Raw genomic sequence first — 14,045 nt, forward strand, 5'->3', positions numbered from 1 at the left:
ACTCACTATGTAAATGTGTGTGCCGGATACGCAACCCATCGATGCAGGTAGGTCTTGCATACCAAACAAGTAGGATTGCCCGTCTATTGAGGAAGCATTCCCTTGCAGCAATATGAAATCAACTTTCTCTCTCGCTCTCTTTTGAGGGGGCCCTTCCTTGGTTCTTCTCGGATTGAACTCGCGCGTTTCATTGTAAAAGTAGCCATCGTATGATATTGGGCCGCTCTTGGAAGTGTCCCCTGGTTAGTAATTGAAAGCTAGTGTGTTTACGAGGTGAAGCTCCCAAGTCTATGTATGCTGTAGACTGTCAACTCAGGCTATTATTACTCTAGGTATTAAAAGTCGATTAGAGAGTAGAGTAGACTTATGCCTATGCCTTCAAGTACTTGTAAAGCGCGCTAATGTCACCCAGCCAAGGAAGCGACAGTCCCTGAGAAATACACTTAACCCGACCTTGGTTTCTGCCACGGTCCACATACTCAAGTCGATGGCTTCAGAGAATCTTCAGTTGCAGAAGGCTATCTTCTCTTCAGTTACGCCCATTTTTCAGGTTGTCATCGAACAAAACTGGATCACCTTGTTCTCCAAGGTTGGCGAAGTTATTCGGGGCACTTTTCTCGTTAGGGGATACTTCACGCTCTTGTGCATTCTTTGCTGGATGGTTGTGAACACGTTTCCCAGCATTGTTTTTGTGGAAAACTTTGACAGGAGCACCACTTTTCTGCTCATGTTCACTGTAGCCAACATCATTGATATTGCTGAGAAGTGTCCTTTCGCGCGCTAGCTTTCTTTTTGAGAAGTCTAGCTTTCCCAAAGCCCCAGTCAGGCCGTCTGTGCTGTCAGAAACACTAGGCTGCTTTCCTGTGATCCATGGGTGCTCTAAGCATTCATCCACCGTAATTCGGTCGTCAACGTTAACTGTGAGCATTCGGTCTATCAGATCCAATGCCAGATCACCCACAGTGTCCCAATACGGAGACGGATAGTCGAAGCTCCCTTGTTGTATTTGCTGTGCTAAAGTGTACGGGTGCTCAGGTGTGTATAATTCGTCAGAGAATGGGGGAAATCCGCAAAGGCATATGTATAAGACGACCCCGAGAGACCAGACATCCACAGCCTTTGTGTATTTCCGATAGCGCCGCTCCTGTAGTATTTCTGGCGCGACATCTACAGAATCAGTATTAATTTTCTGGCTTTCGAGCGGATTAGAAGACTCACAGGTTGGTGTGCCGCATCTTACCAAATATAATCGTTAGCACAAAAATAAAAATATATGGGAGTACGTGCCATACAGTGTGGTAGTAAACGAGTCTTCACCGATAATCTTGGCTAATCCAAAATCACCAAGTTTCACTGTCAATTCTTTGTCCGCGACCAGAATATTTTCAGGTTTAATGTCACGATGAATGATACCTCGATCGTGCTAACACACTGCTTTAGTCGCTACTATCGAAAAATAATGGGCATGGAGGTGGTAGAACATACCAAATACTTCAGCCCCTCAAACAATTGGCCAAAGATGCAACGAGTCTCACTTTCTGAGAATTTCTGCCGGCTGATAATCAAATTGAACAATTCGCCTTCTGGAGCGAGTTCCAGGACAAGATAAACGCCGTCGCTTTCATCGAATGTATCTCTGAGGCAAAGCAGATTCGGATGACTGACGCCCTTCAAGATACCGATTTCCTGATGAAGAACTTCGTTCTGGGAGCGCTGCGAGTCACCAGAACGTTTCTCAAAAACTTTCACGGCATACTGAGCCCCCGTAGACCGTTCTACGCAAAGGTAGACTGTGGCGAAATGGCCTTTCCCAAGCTGTTGCAGAAGCCTATATTGTTGGCGGAAACGATTGGTGTCTCGTGTCCGAGGATATCTGAAAACAAAACGTGCTTCATCTAGGATGGTGACCTCATCGCCATCTTCAAGTTCACGGTGTTTATTTTGGCCCACCATTGCATCATTGACAAAAGTACCATTAGTGGAGAGATCCTGGAGAAAGGCAACGGCATCGCCTTTCCTATTTTCGGAAAATACCAAAGCATGTCGATTCGACACAGTAGGAATGTTTATCACCAGGTCTGGTAAGCTTCGTTAATTGTTTGTAAGACAACCTGATCTGGATACCTACCGCATTCAGGGTGTCGGCCTATTAGGTAGCCGCTAGGTGAATTCTTTTGTTTACTAACGGAACCCGCACTCGTTTTCGCGGACCCTTTCTTGGAGTTTGTCGTAGATGCTGCGGATTTGCGCTCCTCGCATCCTCCGCGTTTCCTCAGTACCAGAGGACGGCGGACCTTATCATCAAGCGGAAGAAGGTATCCCCAGACTCCCTCTGCAGCTTCGTCTTCGACTTCATCGGCAAATGCTCTAGGGGGGTAAACAAATTGAGAAAGGGCTTGTGTATCGCTAGGAGGTGATGAACTATCTTGAGGGAGTTCCGAATCTGAAGGTGTCCGCCGATGTAATTTTCGGCCAGGCTCATCTGGTGTAGCAGTCGTCTCCTTTTCGATGTCTGTGGCAGTTGAATCTCGTTGGGTCAAGGGTGTAGGCAAATAGGACTGATCGTCTAAAGCCTGTGCTTTGCTTTGGGGATTGTTCCTCTCGGAGCGTCGTGGCTTTTTAAGATCTTGTGAATCATTATCGGCGGAGGCCTAGATGTTTACGCCATCGTCAGTCCAACTAGTCACAAGGGAATTAATGGTAACAACATACTCTGCCACGCTTGAGGGAGCTTTTTTCGTTCTGTGGTGCCATTTTATTCCCTATTCACATCCTGTCAAGTACCAATAGTCACAAAATCAGCTTGGCTTGCACGGCTCAGAACTCAAAAAGGCATAGCAACCAGAGTAATAGCACTGCAGATATCGCCGGGTCTCTCCTATGCTTCGAGGCTAGGGGGGAAATGCTCAAGTGGAGAAGTCAAGAAGGTATGTATGAACACTGGAGAAAATACGGGCGAGCAAATCAAAGGGGCAGCAAGAGAACCGAAAAAGTAATTTCACTGGAAAACCTAGATTTGGCTAATGCAAAGAGGTAGACAGAGCGATCTATTGTAGAACAAATCGAGGCTGCAGTGTACATAGAAGTAGGTTACAAACAACCTTGAGCGCGTGGTAATTCAGCTCCCGGTATGGGTAGGTCGCACCAAGCAACACCCTACGGCTTAAGTCGTCATTTATCATAAATACTGTCACCGCTTTCGACCCAGCACCCCTCACATTGTATAGATACGTGTGGAATTAAATTGGAGATGAGGGATATGTATACTCATAGACAATTTACTTAGCTGAACATTTCTGCCTCTCAAATGGACTTTAGCATTCTTGACTCAACCTACAGGTTCAACGCCTAATACTTGAATACTGTAGCACACGTACTTTGTAGTTGGTTCTGAAGTTGACTCCGATGTCATCAATTGAATAACAAATGAAGTAATACCGGCTTTGACATTGAGCGACTTTTGGTCGCTAATGAAATTGGGTACCATTTAAGATCATGTCGCGATTGATGGGTGTGTAAACTATTATATAGTTATGGTATACATAAAAGCTTACACAGTAGAGAGACTGCAGGATCTGAGTGGAGATGATAGTATACTATCATCAACCAAACACTGCATAGGAGCATAACTCACTATGTAAGTGAAGACGGATAGAACTCTGCATGAAATCCTTATCGGCCCTTGAAGTCTCTGGAGGAAGCATTGAGCTCCCCAAAGAGACGCCTTCCCCAGATGAAAGCTAAACAGTCAATGTTCATGAGTGCAACACAGAAGCGTTGAGGCCCACGTGTCTGCCGTACCGAGGTTCTCCAGCTCCCCGTACTCCGCGGGACGCTAACACATAATCTCCTATCAAGGGGCTCCCCCTTGCTACCTTTGGCAATTGACATTAGTGCTCTGGGAAACAACAGTTTATTCGTCACCACACGCACTTAAAGCCGATAAACGCTAACTAGCTGCATTAATCTGGGACTATGGATGGGTAGGCTAGCTGCAAGTCTAATGGTTAAGTTTTGTGCTGATAGGATCCGTAGCCCCCCGACTATCAGAGCTTCGGCTTTGAATAGGCTTGCGGCATTAGCAGTCAAGGGACCAGAATGCGGCAGCGATTCAGACATCGCACGACTCGCCCAGCAGTCACTATGCCCCGCACACCCGTCGAACGATACCCTTAACGGTATCTTGCAAGCCCAAGCTCCTACATCGCGGGTGCCTATGGTTCGTTAGCTCCTTTTCTCTGCTTCGTAGGTGGCTTCTAGACTGACCTCTTCAGGGTATGAAAGAGCTAGACGTGCTGGTTGCTCTATGTAAAGCGTCCCCTTCCGTGACCAACATCGAGCATGCTTCGAGACTGGTATCACTTTTGTCACAATACCTTCCCGAATCGCATAGCCAACTTTTCCGACCTTCACCCTTTCTTCACAATGTGAAACCTTCGCCCTGGGAGAGCCTGACTCATAATCTCACGTTGGCTCTTCTCTCCCTGGGTTCTAGCCATCCACAGCTGCGTAGCATCGTGGCCGGTGCTTTCAATGAGTATCTGAGCAATTGTGCCGAAGCTATCAAAGCAGTTGCGCCCCTTCATCACTACCAAGCAGAAGCAAACAGTCGGGATGCCGAACATGAATCAACCAGCGTGCTATCGATATCCGCCTCACTTGTCGGCTTTCTGGGAGCTTCGGCTGCACTCTCTTCGTTCTGGGCTCCAAGCGAGAAGCTTCATTTAGCCAACAACTTGCGGTCGATGCTCTGCGAGCGGTTCTTGGTAGCCGTTGAGACTGCCTCGTCTATTGTGCGGAATGGAAGCATGCCTGGTTATCTGCTCAGGGAGTGGAGAAAATATACTCGCCGTTATGATGCCGATGGCCGTCCTCTAGGGGCTATGTTGCTCCAGGAAGGTTTCATCAGGTTCATCAAGTCATGCGTTACACGTGCGGCCGACATAGATGGCACATCAGGTGTCGAGTTTTCACACGATAGCCTGCCTGAATTAGGCACCGCTACAAGTTCTGACGACACAGAGATCGCTCTTATCGATCGGGTGGCAGCCATCATCGCTGATGAAATCCAGCTCCTAGAAGATGGCTCGGATTATCTGCAACTTGGCTCCCCCTGGAAGCAACGACTTGCTTTTTCCATGAAAGCCCTAGCTCTAGTTGGATACTTGAATTGTATCATCCTGTGTGAAGGTACAACGAATACGGAAGACTTTGTATCATGGCTAGAAGACACACTTATGGATCCGAGACAGATGGCTCATGCTGAATTAGCAACAGCGGTTCTGACAAGCATGGCAGTCGTTTCGCGAGCTTCTATAACGATGGCATCCTCAGGGAGCCGCTCTTTGTTGAGATTCATCGTTGAAGGAGGTGCACCGACCGGTACCACCGGTTCTATTGCAGGCAAATGCCTTGCACATGTTCTCGGTGGTCTATCTCAAGATTCTGTTATTACTACACTCTACTCCCTAGGGAATGTTCTCAGCTCTGGCTCAGGGACCGACAAGTCGTATCAAAGCCACATGCTTGGGGATAGTCCCGCCCATGGAAATACGCCTCTCGCATTTCCAACCACCAGAACTGGCAGTGTGGTTTCGTTTTCAGGTGATGACGAATCAAATAATCTTTCGTACAAAAATGTCGTCCGAGCTATTGTACAGATCGCAGCCAGCTGCAATGATGAGAAAATAAGCGCTTTGGCCCAGTCCATGTTGCTACAGAAGATTGGGAAGGTGAATGCTACTATTGACGCTTTTATCATTACGGAAACAGCTGCTATATCATTGAGTAACGGGCAAGCCGAGTTTCAGCTCCTGCTCAAGTTCTATGATCGAGCATACCGTGATGGCATGGCCAGGGGCTATAACAGTGTTACTGATGCTGTTAAGAGTGCATTGGCATATCTCTCTATCACGTTGAAAAGAGACTCACCACTATACGGTGTATATTTGGTTCATCTGCTGGAGAATGTCGTAAACAAGGGCGATGCTACCAATCTCGAAAGTGAGAGGCAGAAGGAGCTTGCTCTTGCAGCCGACGAAATCGGTCCTCTTCTAAGGCCCTTGGCTTTGCTCGTGTCGTCAGACCAGAAACAGCAGGATAGTGCAGATACTATCACATACTACGATCAGGATGTGTCTGCTCTATTCAGGGATGCATGGTTCAATATCGCAGTACATGGGATATCCATGCATTCAGCTGTTGGTCAAAGCCATTTTGAGGAGCTGCGCTTACTTGCCAAGCACTCTCCTCCCCTTGTCTCCGAAGATCGTATGGAGGCAACGGAAAGCGACGTTGAGTTGAACACAATCCTTAGGCGAGGAATGGGCTCACAACGTTTGCAAGAACAGAAGCGAACTCTCCTTGCTGAACTCCCTGGCCACGAGGCCGAAACAAAGCGATTAAGCTATCCGCAAGTAGTTTTCCTCAACGCTACGATCTTGGTCGAGAAGTTTCGTGCGCTGTCCGGCAAATGTACTGGGTTCCTTGATTACTTCCGCGACCCGGCCATAGCTACTACAGAAATGACCAGCTGTATGAGTGCGATTGCAGAGAAGGTAGTAGCCAGTTACCTTTCGCTGACGATGTCCGGAACATCCGAAGGCTTCTCTGTTGCTTATCTATCAAGAGAACTAGCCGGCTTCTTTATCGCTTGCAGTCATCGTGTTGAAAGGGTACAGAACGTCGCTGTACTCTGTGCTAACAAGATCATAAACGAATGTCCATCGGCTCTGTGTGAGAAGCACTCCCTTTTCGCTTTGCTCGAGCTTCTGACCGTCATGTGGCGCTCATGTCTCGAAGGAGAACTCGATGAGTTTGAATGGAATCCGTCATTCACTTCACCCACAGGTTTGGTCAAAGCCGATCTACCCGACAACTATAACTTCAGGAAAAGAACATTAGATGTTCTGCTTGAACGATCTAAAACATGGGTAGCGGCGGCTATGGATATTGCACCCTTGGATGTAAAAGGCCTGCTCCAGGTATGACATTCTGCTATCGAAAACTCCGGAAAGCGACTGACCCACCTTGTCAAGACATACCTATCTCTTTCGGACGACCATGCTGGATATGGCAACATTCTGTTGGGGCGCTCTTTCGCGCTTGAGATGGGATCGCTTATCCCGAGCAGTGATCAACGTCTTGGTAGGACAACACTTCGGTCTTGACTCAGCTACTGTTTTTCTAATGTTCCATGTTCTTCCAGGTTCAATGGATAGCCACGGCCTAAGCAAGATAAATGTCGCTTCCGACTTCATTTCTCAGTATTCCACTCGTCAGAACTATAGAACTTTGTGTGCACAAAGTGTCAGTGGCCCAACGCAGGGACCTAATGGGCTTGGTGGTGGGTAATATTTCAATTTGTGAACGTTGAAGGTGCTAATATGGGATAACCAGCTCATAATCTGCTTTCCGGGTCTTTGCTATCTGCAAATAAAGTTATGGAGGATACGCTGTATCAACTCAACGCACGATTGAAGTCAGGAGAAGTTGTCCCTACCGTCGCTGTTCGGGATGTGCTACGGCAAGCTGCGGGCCTCCTGTGCAGTGATAATGATCCTTCTGCTTTCATTGCTCAGTACTTGGTTCAGATACCTTTTGAGATATTCTCGAAGGAGTCGATGGACATTGGTATACCCCTCTGGCTCGGAGTAATGCATGAGAATCCGAGAGTGGAGTCCAAAATCTTGGTAGAAGTTATTGGATCCTGGGAAAAATCGATTCAGCGCCGAAAGGGGCTGTTTGACCTAAATTGCAAGTAAGTAAAGCTCGTCTACTAGCACTTTCCGATTCAATGCTTATTCAAGGGTACATAGCTACGTTGATCCAATGTTCAGCAAGATCGAGCTGCTCCCCAGCGACAAAGCTCTGATGGCGAAGAATCAACAAAAATCCCAAGGTATCCTGACACCACATTTCCAGCTTCTGCAGTTCTTCGAAAGTCATTTTGCTGCTGTCCGGCTTGCAAACTTTCAGGTCAAGTCACTTTTCGGCCGTTTTGTTGATAAAACAAGTGTGGGACTATTGCAGGCCAGTGGTCACCCCCTGGCCAGGGAACTACATTTTCGTATTGTCTTGTTTGGACTACGGGTATTGAAGGACTCCCGGTTACCAGACCGAAATCTTGAGTGGAAGCTCAAGGACCAGATTTTGTCCGCCGCTTTGACTTGGTTTAGACATCCACCGAGGTACGTTCCATCTGGTTACTACTTTTAAATATTCACACTAAGCTCACTCATGTGTAGGTGGTCGTTCGGTGGCAACCGGTTACAGATCAAGGCCGAGGACAGGATCCTAGGAGACGTTTCTTCCGCTCTAGCAGATATCGCTGGAGTTACTGGTCACAGTCGCAGCTCTTCTAGGACGCTTCAAGCAAGACAGGAGCTTCTCCAGATCCTTCTGGAGGACGAAAGGTCACGCCTTAGGGTTTGGCTTTACCCCTTGGAACCAGACCGGAAACATAATATGGCACAGTCAGCTGCAGTCAGGGTGTTTACGGAGGTATGTTATCCTGTCAACGAGCATACTGCTTGATGCCCGTGATAAACATAATTGCATTTAACACCTCGTGCAGGATGCAACCAATCTACTACGTCTGGCGTGGTCCGAAGCCCCAGGGTTGGCCATACATCTTTCTACCCGCTTCCCGTCTACAAAGTTAAAGAACGACATCCGGTGGTTACTGCTCAACTTTCCGGACAAGGCTATTGACGAGCCAGATGCCCTTGAAGTCCTTTTTGGGTCTGCTCTTCCTGCCGACGTCCATAGCCAGCTGAAGGTATGCCAATCGTCGCTTAGGTTTTTATGATTCTGGACTGATGAGGATAGTTCCTCCTATACTGGGCCCCTGTCAACCCTGCCGAAGCCCTGACTTACTTTCTACCCGCCTATGGAAACCATCCCTTCATACTGCAGTATGCGATGAAAGCCCTGGAAAGTCATTCAGTCGATGTTCGTTTCTACTTTGTGCCACAATTGGTCCAAGCTTTACGATATGATGCACTGGGCTACGTAGAAAGATATATCATGGAGACAGCGAAGTTGTCTCAGCTGTTTGCGCACCAAGTCATATGGAATATGAAAGCCAATTCCTACAAAGATGAGGATTCTCAGATTGTGAGTGCAACCGAGTGTTATCTGTCAATGAACTTATTAACGAGTAACATTAGCCGGACCCTCTCAAACCAACACTGGACAAATTCATGGATGCTTTGATCTCAAGCTTCACAGATGAGGAGCGTGAGTTTTATGAGAAAGAATTCTCCTTTTTCAATGAAATTACGGGCATTTCCGGAAAGCTTCGACCCTACATCAAAAGAAGCAAGGCAGAGAAAAAGGAGAAGATTGAAGAGGAACTTCGTAAGATCAAGGTGGAAGTCGGTGTATATCTTCCGAGCAATCCCGACGGTGTTGTTGTGGGAATCGATCGCAAATCCGGCAAACCTCTCCAGAGCCACGCAAAGGCGCCCTATATGGCGACGTTCAGAATTCAGAAAACCAGGGCACGGTCAGAAGATGACAAAATCACTCAAAAGACTGGTGATACACGACCTTCAAATGGGGATCAAGAAACCTATGAAGTATGGCAGTCAGCCATTTTCAAAGTTGGTGATGACTGCCGTCAAGACATGTTGGCTTTGCAAATGATTGCTGCTTTCAGGGGTATATTCGCTAGTGTTGGCCTTGATGTTTGGGTGTTCCCATATCGAGTTACTTCAACGGCCCCCGGTTGTGGCGTTATTGATGTGCTTCCCAATTCGATCTCTCGCGATATGTTGGGTCGCGAGGCAGTCAATGGCCTGTATGACTACTTTATCTCCAAGTATGGAGGGGAGGAATCTATACGGTTCCAGGAAGCACGCACCAATTTTGTCAAGAGCATGGCTGCTTATTCTGTCATCTCCTATCTCCTACAGTTCAAAGATCGGCATAACGGGAACATCATGGTTGACGACGCTGGCCACATCATCCATATTGACTTCGGGTTCTGTTTCGATATCGCACCGGGAGGTGTGCGATTCGAGCGTGCCCCCTTCAAGTTGACATCCGAGATGGTTGCGGTGATGAGTGGTACTCATCATGCACACACCCATCCAGGGAGCGGCTCGGGTAGTGGGCTCGGTCTCCCCGGTGGTGGTTCTCATAGCCCTACTAGCACGCAGCCTTACAAGTGGTTTGAGTCACTGGTTGTGAAGGCATTCCTTGCTTCGCGTCCGTACAGTTCTAAGCTGTCCCACATCGTGTCACTGATGCTTGACAGCGGTCTTCCCTGCTTCAAGCCGGATACGTTGAAGAACTTCCGCGATCGATTTGTACTCGATAAAACCGAGAGGGAAGCAGCTGAATACATGCGTGAGCTCGTCCGCAAGTCGTACATGAGCGTTTCGACAAAGGGATATGACCAATTCCAGCTTCTAACCAATGGCATTCCCTATTAGACCTCATAAGCTCTTTCCATCCGGGGAACGCAGCGGGTGTGAGATCCTGCCACAGACTCCCTTTTTCCCCTCGTTTCGTTTGGCTCTAACGCTGCTCTCGGGGTATCCGCTATTTGTGAAGTCAAAGTCGATCATTCAACTCTGTTTCAATGCCACCATTCATTCTCATTGCAGTTACTTTCTTGCTCAGATAAGGACAGAGTGGTGTCCAGTCAAAGCCTTAGAAATACCCGCGCTTCTTATCCTTATCACTTTGTGTGGTGCTTTCAGATGAAGGGCAGAGCCCGACTTGTGGCTCATCGTGTTCGCGGATGTCGAAAACAATAGCTCTGACCCACTCACTTGATGCTCTATAGAAAACATTCCAATTACTTTATTTTTTACTTGCAAGTAGTTATTAGCTTGGGCCTGAAATACATATACAATGCCGTCTGGCATATATTATATAATTCTCTCGCAGTAATCCTCAATCCCGTAGGTGTGGCAGTTGAATGTTTGTATAGTTTATATACACTTACCATCTTACCTGCTATCTATACATCCAACGTATACTACATGATCGATTCGAACTTTGCCTTCTACCAGAAATAGACCAGACCACTCGCCATAACCACTAGGTTACCAGTGACTCATATGACTGGGGCGTGTTTCACATCCGTAAAAGATCTTGAAAATAAACATCAGGGAATGATTCACTATAGCCAACCAAACACTTGACAAGATCCTCTTCCTGCCTATCTTCCTTCCCACTAATGTGGTTTTCACGTGCACTCTTTATGACATTCTTCCCCGGCCTTTTCACTTGGGAATGTGGATAGTAGTACTGTAGTAGCCACGGATCTGGCCTGGACACCTGATGGGCCGACAAGATATATATGTGTAGTATTAGTATAACGGACAGATGATACACTGGGCGGCCTAAACAACCGAGTGATCGTGCATCAACTATGTATGGATGTATGAACCACGGACTACTAATCCCTAAAGTCATACAATACTTCAAGAAGTTCACAGTATTTTATGTGTAACTTTTTTTTTTTTTTTTTTTTTTTTTTTTTTTTTTACAGTGTTCACGTGGAAGAGGGACTCCTACTACAATGGAGTTGGGTGTCATGGATGTTTTTATTACACTAACGTTTATAATGTGTTTATTCCCCATTGCGTTGAAATGTCTGATATAACATGATTCGAAGGGAAAGAAAGAAAAAGAAACAAAAAAGTACTCTTGTGTCCCCAGGGAGGATCGAACTCCCGGCCTTGGGATTTCCTGAAGGTTATGGCCTTCAAGTCATACTTGTTCGTATGAGACCCACGTGATAACCACTACACCATGGAGACATGTGCTGGTGACAACCTGGCAAAAATAGTGCATTATAAGCCAGTGCCTTGTGCGCACTCATGTGATAACAGAAGATGAATTAGATAACCGAACATATAAGTGCAGCTGTACTACTACGGAGCAGACGTGAGAACTTGCCTATAGACCGTTATCAACCAAATAGTATCACATACTGTTTTTTATACTTCGGACACATAAGCTCCTGTTCGATATCCAGATGCTCCCAGAACATAAATCAGCGTTCATACGAAATAACGGGCAGTATCACATTGTAGGCAATTTGAGGGACCCAAGGATAAGAATCATAACTGGGTCTGACCAGCAGGCTCCGGGGTAAATCAAATCATAGAAGAAGATTATATCGCGAGCTAGTCCGCACGTGTACGGAATGACGGAAACTGATGCAGAAACAAAGAAATCCATAAAGAGGTGCATGCTAAAGGAAACGTTCGTCAAAGTTGTAGACCATGTCAATATCCATGCGACAGTAGGAAAATCTTTCCTTTGAGTGACTGAGCAATCCATAAGACAGCCGCCGCGATTGGAGCTGCCCGAATAAGTCCTTTCGTTTCTCTCTCTCCCCCTCGTTCTTTCCCTTTCCCCATCGACTCCTAGGTATCTGAGTTTCTTTTCGTATTTGGATAAGGAAACTCACGGCTTTTCAGTACTCTTCCTTGAAAGGGAAGGACAAAAAAAAGTTACAACAACACAAAGCATAAATCTGACGCACATAGCGAAGACAACATGGAATAAGGGAAAGAAGGAAAGGGGCGACAAATGAAACACCAGTTAGGCAAAGATGATATAATCAAAAAATCAGCCCTCATCTTTAGTCCATGAAATCACCCCGAAGGATCTTTTCCTGAAAGAAATCAGGCTTGTTCTGCTTGGGCTGTTTTGGCATCTCTCGAGCTGGCTGCTCCATTGAGGCAATCGAAGCAGCCCTCTGATGGTGATTCTGGTTGCCCATATTGACAGCATGCTGGTTTTGAGGTGAATTAGGCGATACAACGCCCAAAGACGGCGCTCGCTCGGCCCGAGTCCGCAAGGCCTCAGACCAGTTAAAGCCTTCGCCTACTTGTCGCCAAGACGGGTTAGATCTATCGTTCTGGGGAAAGGCTTTGTATGTACTTGCAACAGTTGGATTTGTGGGGCTAGGGGCAGAGGGAGGGCTGGCTAACGACGAATTGCGCCGCCCTCCAGCCGCCTGAGATGCAGAAGAGGGATATCTACCATTACCAATGCTTCCTCCACGGGCATCACGCAATGCCTGTGCACCAAAGGAGAGACGTCGAGTGAAAGGAGAGCTAGGGGTGGCATTGGGAGGTCCATTTTCGTTGTCTTCCACAACGGCTTCCTCTGGGTTTGCCGAATTGGATCCCACGGAACTAGAGATACTTCCATGACGGATGTGTCGAGGCCCAAAGGGAGACGTTTGGGTTGGGGAGCCAGAGAGTCCCAATGTGGTTATCGACAGTCGTCGTCCATGATTCGGCTGACTGCCAGCGACCGTATTGGCCATAGAGCTAGGTGGTGCACCAGCAGCCCCTTGACTCCCGGATCTCGAAAGATAATCTGAAAAGGAAATCCCGGATGCCAGAGATGCTCGACGCTGGCGCGACGAAGGGGGTGGTACGGAGATGGGAGATGTTGACCGGTCGTTTGACATGATAACAGAATTGGGTAGTCGATGGTCCCAGGATATTAATCACAAGCACAAGCACAAGTATAGAAGAAAGGGTAGATGGACGATGACAGATGGCCAAGTATAAGGCGAGAAACGATAATATCTAGTCTCCCAGACAAGGGTACCACTAGGTGGAATGGGAAATAGATATACCGAGATTTAGAGTTACTAAGATGAAGAAGAGTAGACTGAAATTGGAGATATTGATGATGAGCCTTCAAATCAATACCAGACTTATGACGTCAATCGGGTAGCCGCTTCGATAGGGAGAGCAACGGAAGAGGCAGCAGAACAACCCCCATTAAGAACCTAGATGGGAGATACCGGCAAATGTCAGTCGGAGGGAGATATTCAGCGAAGAACCCAAACTTGGGACCTTCCATGTGGCGGTGGCAAGACAATACAGTGGAAATGGTTGAGGGTGTATCTTAGGAGCAAAAGGAACGGAGAACCAAAAACCAGCGCTTGAGTGCTATGGAACGCTGCGGCAAGGGAGGAATGGATGAAAGTGAAGGGAGGTCCAGACTCAGTGCTAGTAAGAAACTAAGAAATAAATGATGGAATCACTACCGGTGTATTA

At 47.2% G+C, this 14,045-nt stretch overlaps 3 protein-coding genes and 1 non-coding gene across 4 annotated transcripts; 1 reads left to right on the plus strand and 3 right to left on the minus strand.

Moving 5' to 3' along the window:
• Positions 1–241: 241 nt before the first annotated feature.
• BO83DRAFT_92468 (CAMK family serine/threonine-protein kinase) lies at positions 242–2,900 on the minus strand. The gene is made up of 5 exons (XM_025537709.1): positions 2,713–2,900; positions 2,129–2,651; positions 1,486–2,078; positions 1,293–1,423; positions 242–1,235 (listed from the first exon to the last, which is right to left on the minus strand). Exons 1-5 carry the CDS (start codon positions 2,752–2,754, stop codon positions 530–532), a joined length of 1,995 nt encoding a protein of 664 aa, XP_025385604.1. The 5' UTR covers positions 2,755–2,900; the 3' UTR covers positions 242–529.
• Positions 2,901–3,913: 1,013 nt separating this feature from the next.
• stt4 (1-phosphatidylinositol 4-kinase STT4) lies at positions 3,914–10,854 on the plus strand. The gene is made up of 11 exons (XM_025529673.1): positions 3,914–3,983; positions 4,036–4,219; positions 4,275–6,983; positions 7,038–7,146; positions 7,208–7,345; positions 7,399–7,759; positions 7,818–8,189; positions 8,247–8,502; positions 8,576–8,779; positions 8,830–9,117; positions 9,171–10,854. The coding sequence occupies exons 1-11, from the start codon at positions 3,976–3,978 to the stop codon at positions 10,437–10,439; spliced, it is 5,898 nt and encodes a 1,965-aa protein (XP_025385605.1). The 5' UTR covers positions 3,914–3,975; the 3' UTR covers positions 10,440–10,854.
• Positions 10,855–11,667: 813 nt separating this feature from the next.
• On the minus strand, positions 11,668–11,777 carry BO83DRAFT_t198. Its single transcript has one exon. It is a non-coding gene; the product is annotated as a tRNA-Met (tRNA).
• An 830-nt stretch (positions 11,778–12,607) lies between these two features.
• On the minus strand, positions 12,608–13,447 carry BO83DRAFT_439276 (uncharacterized protein; the record flags this gene model as incomplete). Its single annotated transcript, XM_025536159.1, has 1 exon — positions 12,608–13,447. One exon carries the CDS (start codon positions 13,445–13,447, stop codon positions 12,608–12,610), a length of 840 nt encoding a protein of 279 aa, XP_025385606.1.
• Positions 13,448–14,045: the final 598 nt, after the last annotated feature.

This window comes from Aspergillus eucalypticola (genome assembly GCF_003184535.1).
Source record: "Aspergillus eucalypticola CBS 122712 chromosome Unknown BO83scaffold_21, whole genome shotgun sequence".
Taxonomy (NCBI): domain Eukaryota; kingdom Fungi; phylum Ascomycota; class Eurotiomycetes; order Eurotiales; family Aspergillaceae; genus Aspergillus; species Aspergillus eucalypticola.